General features: G+C 36.5%; 1 protein-coding gene across 1 annotated transcript; it reads left to right on the top strand.

Moving 5' to 3' along the window:
- The first annotated feature begins 3,403 nt into the window (after positions 1-3,403).
- rpz5 (rapunzel 5) lies at positions 3,404-6,904 on the top strand. Its single transcript, XM_062985553.1, has 2 exons — positions 3,404-3,465; positions 5,009-6,904. Exon 2 carries the CDS (start codon positions 5,066-5,068, stop codon positions 6,245-6,247), a length of 1,182 nt encoding a protein of 393 aa, XP_062841623.1. The 5' UTR covers positions 3,404-3,465; positions 5,009-5,065; the 3' UTR covers positions 6,248-6,904.
- Positions 6,905-7,593: the final 689 nt, after the last annotated feature.

Below are 7,593 nucleotides of genomic sequence, written 5' to 3'. Positions count from 1 at the left end.
TTTAATAACTGTCTTCTTGCATAAGTGCACTAGAGCACTTCAGATCATAGACTGATGACCAGACATTCTCTTTCAGGATTTTCTAATAGAAAGCAGAATTCACAAATCTATCAAATTTGGCATGTTGCCCAAGCCCTGAGACAGCAAGGCACACACTTTCACTTCACCATCACTATATTTGTTGGTATGAAGCTCTAACCATCAAATGTGTTATCATTACATTCGCTGTAAAGGACCCAAGTATTTCAAAAAAGTTCCACTTTCAATTTCAGTCCACTAAATATCAAAAAGCTTGGGGTTCATCAAGGTGAGGTTTATATTACACACATAAAATTAGTTTTTACATTCTCATTGGTTATCAGTGTGTTTGCCTTGCAACCCTCCAATGAACACCTTTTTTTGCCCAGTCTCTTTCTGCTGATGAAATTATGAACACTTACCCTACATAAACTTTGTCTGGGTTCCTTTGTGACTTCCTGAATGAATCGGTGTTGAGCTCTTAAAGGTATTTTGGTAGGCTTGCCACTTCTAGGAAGACTCACCACACGTTTTTTCCCCGAAGTTAAATATAACACCTTAGCACTGTCTTTGTAACCCTTTCCAGACTGATTTATTTTAATAACTTTCTTTCTCATCTCTTCCTGAATTTGTCTTGATGCCAGTATAGCGTGCCTTTTGTTGAGTCAGAAGGGGAAAAATGACCCACATGGAGCCTTCATGAGTAAACCCACATTAAGCCCACACATGTAACCAACCATATTTGATCAGCCAAGACAAGATGGATGTCTGAAGTTAGATTATCATGTTCGTCTTAAAGCAGGCAATGAAAGCTTATACAAAATATAAGAGTATTTGGATACTTTACAAACATATGAACTGGTTGTACCGAAGTTATAATTGAAATAAACCAATAAAACCTTTTACACAAATCAGTTTGTCTGTATTTTGCCAGTCTAGTTGTCTAAGTAGAAATATCCAAGCTGAACAACAACACCGCTATAGTGCAGTTAGCACTGATGTCAGTAACGCGTTACTCTAATCTGACCACATTTTTCAGTAACAAGTAATCTAACGCGTTATTATTTCCAATCCAGTAATCAGATTAAAGTTACTTATCCAAGTTACTGTGCGTTACTATTTAGATTGGAGGAAGTATGCACTACTCGGCCGGTAAAGAAGTACATACTTTCAGTACAGAAGTGTGCAGTATGCACACAACACCGCTACGTACTACAAGTGGGGACGTGATGACGTAATATCACCATAGTTACAGACTCATTACAAACCCCACTCGCCAAAATGTTGGATATTTATCGTCTTTTTGTTATTTATTTGTCATTAAAAATTGTATTTTATTTATCTTACTTACACTTGTGAACAGAGGACTTAGTTTTCCGCTATCTTTCTTGTTTCTTATTCCGCTTCAATCGCCTACGCAGCTCCAGTTGCATTACGGCAGCTGCTGAACGTAACTAATAAAGTAACTTGTAATCTAACTTAGTTACTTTTAAAATCAAGTAATCAATAAAGTAACTAAGTTACTTTTAAAATCAAGTAATCAATAAAGTAACTAAGTTAAAGTAACTGAAATGAAAACTCCTGTATTTGTATATTTTATTAAACTGTTGCTGTTTTATCATCTCTTCTAAATTTAAAATACCACCTTACAGGGGACAGAAAAAACAACAGACAAAGCAGATGAGCAGCTTGACCTTAAAGTGACTTAGCAATAATGTATACGCGATAAAAAGTTTCAACAATTGGCACTTTGGAACATGAGATTTCAAAGCAACATGAGAACAAAATGAGTTCTAAATAACTGAATAAAGTCTAAACTAAATTGAAGTCAAGTGGTAAGTACAGTTTTACAGGACCAGGTGCCCCCTATGGTGCAAACAGTCAAGTGGTTTGATAAACACCAGTATAAAGTTGTAGTTTCTTATATATCCTATATGTTATCTCCAGTCGTCATCATTAATTTCTTATAAGGCATTCTAAACTAACTAGAATTTATTAAAACTTAATAAATATTTTGAACTGCGTTTTTATTATCTAGGTTCTGCTATATGTTGGTCTGGTGCTTTACTACTCTAAATCAGAAAAGCTATGACTTTTTCTTGTACAGTCTTTGCACACTTTAGCCTATACAGTGCAGACATTTTGTGAAATGCTTAGTGAAAGTAAGAAGAGTAAAACTGGGTAATAAACAGAGGCGCATGGCAAACTAGCTTGGCCGGAACATCTTGCAAATCTGGTAGCAATTAGCATAACAACTTTTTCCATTGCTTTGTGTTATTAAACATAAACACTGAAACAGCTCTATAAAACCTGCTGAGATCAAAGTGTGTTTTATATTTTAACCTTTTAATCCGGCCAAACCTGCCAGGCGGTCCAAAATCAATTCTACTTTACATAACATCTTAGCTTCAGCTCATTCTTGACTAAGCATTGATCCTTTTACCCAATCACGACAGCATAACTTGCTACCAATCTACCTTTTTACCTGTAGAATGTTACAAAACATGTGTTTTTGATCATTCCACAAACTTCCCAATTTTTTGGAAAGTGTAGCATAATTTTTTGTGAGATTTACAATAAAATGTCTTAATAAAAAGACAATTAATAAATCACTGTTTTCAATATTTAACAATTTGGTGGGGAATCTCATTAAAAGATGCAGTAAGAGTCCAAACACAATGCCAGCAAATCAGGGCATCCATCTGCAGCCTTTTCCACCCACCAGGCCACATACCGTTATGCTACTGCAAGAGTGTTTTAGTGCTCTGGATGCTATCTGGTTAGCATAGCGCGAAAATTCACAGTGACACGAAGAAGCAAGGTTATTGCCTTATCAACTTGGTACAAATCTCCAAGCAGAGTATTTTTCTACTTCCTCTTAATTTAGTAGCCTGCTCAGTGTGTCACTAAAAAAGAGAACAAAAGCTCTGCTCAGCCTGCCCGACACAGCTTGGATGGGAGAACAGAAGGGTCTTTCACCGCATTGTATAGCATTTTGACGGACGTAACTTAAAAAGCGTAAAAGCTTGGGGGCAGAGCCCATACCACGATGCACTTTGTCTGCTTCTAATGCATTTAGCTTAAAAAGTGCTGATGAATGAAAAACAAATTTAAACAATTATTTTGGATACCAAAAACTACATAGGTCTCAGATTTGCATAACTATTTTACTAATAACAAAGTTCTAGGTACTTTTTTGGGTGACACAATTTCACATAGAGCAGACTAAAACCCAGTGAAAGGGGCAATGTTTACAGGATGTTACCCATCCCGTTGCGAGTGGGCTCCCAGGAATGCTCACAGGAGATGGAGCTCATCCAAAGGGGGAGTGCCACGAGAGGAGAGACTATAAATAGAGCTCGACCCACGGAGGCTGCAGTTCCTCAGTACAGCTGGGCTCCGTCTGAACACTACAGAGGGCACCTCTGCGCACTTTACAGACTAACTGTAAGCCCTTTTATCTTTTACCCATTGTCAATTTCTTTTTGATGTTTTTTCTCTTTAGCATTTTTCTTTTTTCCTTTGTTGTTTTATTTGCTAATGTTTTTCTGTAACAATTGAAAGAAAGTTTAGTGAACATTGAATTGTCTTTCATCATTCTGGTAGGTTTCATCTTTTTTTTTCTTTTTCTCAGCAGTCTTTTGCATTTTTAAACCACATCCTTAGTTACTAATCCAGCTACACTAACATGGTAGACAAAGTCTTCTGGCAGTCAATATTTGTTTAAGCTCAAGATCCGGCCATCTCATTTTGCTTCTAAAAAGAACCTTTTCTTATTGTTTAAATTCTAAGCCAGGATTAGCAAATAAAATCATTACAATGTATTCAAAGATGATCTATTTATATCTTTCTTTTTATTATTGTTATGCTGTAAAAGTAATGGTCTGGATTGTGACAGTTAAGTCTGATTGCATTAAATTAATTTCTGTAATTAATTTTAAAAAGGGGTAAAATTTGGAGATAAAATTTAAAATCATTATACAAAATTTTCAATATTGAACAAATATCTTAATATAATTGCTTTAATTATACATATTGTTATTCACAAAAGGTGTTTGAATTTTTAAATTATTAGTCCTAGTGTGGTGATTATGACTAAAACCTATATTGTTAATCCCTGACTAAACAAACTAACCTCATACCAACACAGTGTTTTTTTTCCTTTTCTCTCTGTGTATAGAAGTACTAACCAGTCTGGCTACAGTTATTTTCCCTTAACCAAATATTAGATGATAATTAGTGTGATAATTTGAAATTTTGTGTCAGTGTTGTTTTTGGTCATGTTTTTCTCATGGGCTGTTAAAAGGTTGTCTTGTATAACTGAACAAGTGTACTGGTCATGCTTTTTCTCAAATCTGGGTGTGCCTTTTTTTGCTGTAGTGTACTCAAGATCTTGGGAAATTAGATCTATGTGTGAGATCATCTCCCTCGTGGATTCAAACTACTGAGAAATGCCTTGAAATTCCCAGGCTCCTCAGGCTTTTAAAAATGTAATTTATGTAAAAAAAAAAAGATGTTTTATACTGCCTCAGTACTGGAAGAAAAGCAAATTACCCATGATTATCTGGCATCATTTCACAACTCCTCTCGTTTTAATGAGACACTTGTGATTTGCCACTTTTATGTTTACTTTGCACCTTGGTAAACTTTCTGTATGTTTGTTCCCAGACATGACTGTTAGACACCTGATCTTTCCCAAGCCTCACAATAAAAAAGGTGTGGTTTAGTATGACTATGGGCATGTCTGTACTTGTCCAGAGTTTACTTTCCCACATTTTGTTGGATCTGGCATCTGCAACCTGCCAGCTGAAAACATTGCACAGTATTTCATTCCCAGATGTTTGGCCCCAGTGATTAGGATGTTTATTATGTCTTAGGTTACCTAAAAGAAATAAATATGACCTTTACCGAGGACTGCATTGATTGTGCCATTGATTTTAATATAACTTGGCTGAGAGGTTTCTAAATGACTTATCTTGCTCTGTTGCAGAGAAAGCACTTGCCTTCCTTAAAGGATTAGGGCAGGACAGCTTTCCTGGCATCAAATATGAATCGTGTGGAAGAATGGGTTCTGGAAAACAAGGACAACATTGAGAAGGGAGTGGAAATAATAAGCCAAGGATGCGAGATACTGGCAGCCACCATAGGCCATCTTCATCCCCTCCTTGAGGCAGTTTTTGTGGCCTCAGCTGAGATCCTTAGCAATCCTGAGGGCAAAGAAGCTAAGTACCTTGCTGAGCAATTTGAAAGGGTCAACCAGAAGCTGGAAGGAATTCAGGATGAAATAGACAAAATAAACCTTGAGCTTCAGAGAACCTCGCTGAATAAGCAAAACTTTGACCGTGAGGTACAAATGATCAGTCAGTATGAGAAGTTTCAAGAGTTTGTCACCGCCAAACCCAAGTTCAAGGAAAAGAAAAAGGAGAAGTTTATCAGCCACTATGAGAACACAGACAGTGATATGAACCTTGATGCCTTGTACAATGCTATCACTGGAGATAATACCTCTGGAGAAGAAATGTTGGCCACGGTGGTGGTCACCGAGCAACGCAGCAGAAGGGCAGTGGAGGAATTCTGTGCCCGCTTAAAAAAGCTGTTTGTGGTTGGAATTATAGCAGTGATGGGCTACACTGCACTTAAGGATGGAAAAGTTGGTGAGGCTATGGTAAAGAAATGGCAAGGTCGCATGGAAGATGTAGAGAAACGCATGAAAGCGGCAGTGGACGACTGCATACAAAATTTCCCTGAGCAAGCCAAGTTGGATCTAGAGCATGAGCTGTTGGAGAGGCAGGCCGGTGTCAACCCTGAGTTCACCAAAATCCTACTAGAAACCCTTACCAAGAAGTTTGACTGGGTTTGCTGGTCAGTTAGGGTCTTCAGTCAAAGTGGTGTATTTTTGTGGAATTGGCTGGCTGGCAAGAATTACCAGGGAAGTTATGGAGGTGTCCATTTTTTTGAGATTTTGACCAAAAACAAAATAAAAATCGTGGTGTCTTTCACTGTTGACCCAAAACAACTCAACAAAAGCCAGATAAAGGATCAAATAGAGAAAGAAAAGCTCAAGGGTAACATGAAATCTTTGGCCGAGTCTCTTTGCAAGAACTTTCCCAACTGTCTTGTGCATACTGTCAGTCGCTATAAGACAGTTGAGGAGGCCAACAACTTCCAACCAGAGTGCTACTATTATGCCGCTCACAAAAAAGCACACATTTGCTTACACTCAGAGTAATTAATAATGTAATTAAGGCAATCAATATAAGAAAAATCAAAATCAATATAAGCAATGCAATGATTACAACTTTTTAGTCATTGTATACTGTAAGCATGTTTATGTGGCTGACTTTTTTGAGTTATGAAACTGTCTAAACATTAAGAGCTTTTACATTTATTTTTGCTTAAAGAATTTTGCATTCTGTAGAATGATTAATGTTAACCTTCTTTGTACCAAATGCTGTTGATTGAATTGAGTCATATTATGCTGGTAAGGTCATAATCATGTATTTCCTTTGTAATAATTATTAAAACAACTTAAAATGTTATGTTTGTCTAGTTATATTACTATGCTGTGTCTATTCATGTTTTTTTTCTGTAATTAAGGCAGTACTGGCACACAAACCTGAATCCATAAATGTGCTACAATAGAAAGATGCATACAAAAACAGAAAGCAATGATTCACTAATCACCATTTTGCCCTGTATTCAATTAAAACCAATACTAAATCAGGACATTTATATTTTAACTAATCAGCTTTGTTTTTTGTATATACAGTATACAATTATACAACAGTTCTGACCAATTAAATTGATTGGACAAGAGGCATCCAAAGAGCAATGATATACAGTTTAATACAACTAAGACTTTTTACAATATGTATCACTCCACTTTACCGGTAGTAATATTTAATGAATACATTAATGATCATTGTCACTTAGCTTGCACTGCAATGACAAATGACAATGTGACTTGTTACATATTGCAGAACATAAAAGTATAAACTTAAAATGTTTTCATCTTGCAGATCTCAATTCTTGCTAAACAGTTACTCCAGACCATCCATGGAGAGCATGAAACAATGGAGCAATGTACTGTCTGGCTATACTGACTCACCATTTTCACACATGCCACCAAAGCGACTGTCAACACACTCTATTTTTCCACTTACACAAAATGGAAAGACACAAATAAATAACTATGGTAAAAAAGTGTAAGGTGCAGCGGTAAGGTGCAGACCTAAGCAAATAAAGTAGGAGCTAACTAGTGTGCAGGAATATGATGTGTTGTCTGGCAACAGTCCAGGACTATTTGTGATAATGGAGTAAAAGAAATGATTAAAGAAAGCGTGAAATCAATCTGTTGTTGCTCATTACTGTTAACCAATAAATGCATAAGGTAACGCTGTTGTATACAAGCAATATGCTGTTACACTGAATATCAGCACGGTATAATAGTCTTCGACCTGCAGCATCGTACCTATTTGACCTAATAACAGCTTTAAGTGTAAGATCACTCCCTTTCCTTTGATGTTGCTAAGTGCTCTCATTCCGAATTTAAGTGATGCAACACATTCCATAAAA

This window comes from Trichomycterus rosablanca, chromosome 23, assembly GCF_030014385.1.
Source record: "Trichomycterus rosablanca isolate fTriRos1 chromosome 23, fTriRos1.hap1, whole genome shotgun sequence".
Taxonomy (NCBI): domain Eukaryota; kingdom Metazoa; phylum Chordata; class Actinopteri; order Siluriformes; family Trichomycteridae; genus Trichomycterus; species Trichomycterus rosablanca.
This window is presented reverse-complemented; position numbering and strand designations above follow the sequence as displayed.

Bases quoted from the DNA above. Each gene is read 5' to 3' on its own strand.
- rpz5 (XM_062985553.1), top strand. From the start codon at position 5,066: ATGAATCGTGTGGAAGAATGGGTTCTGGAAAACAAGGACAACATTGAG.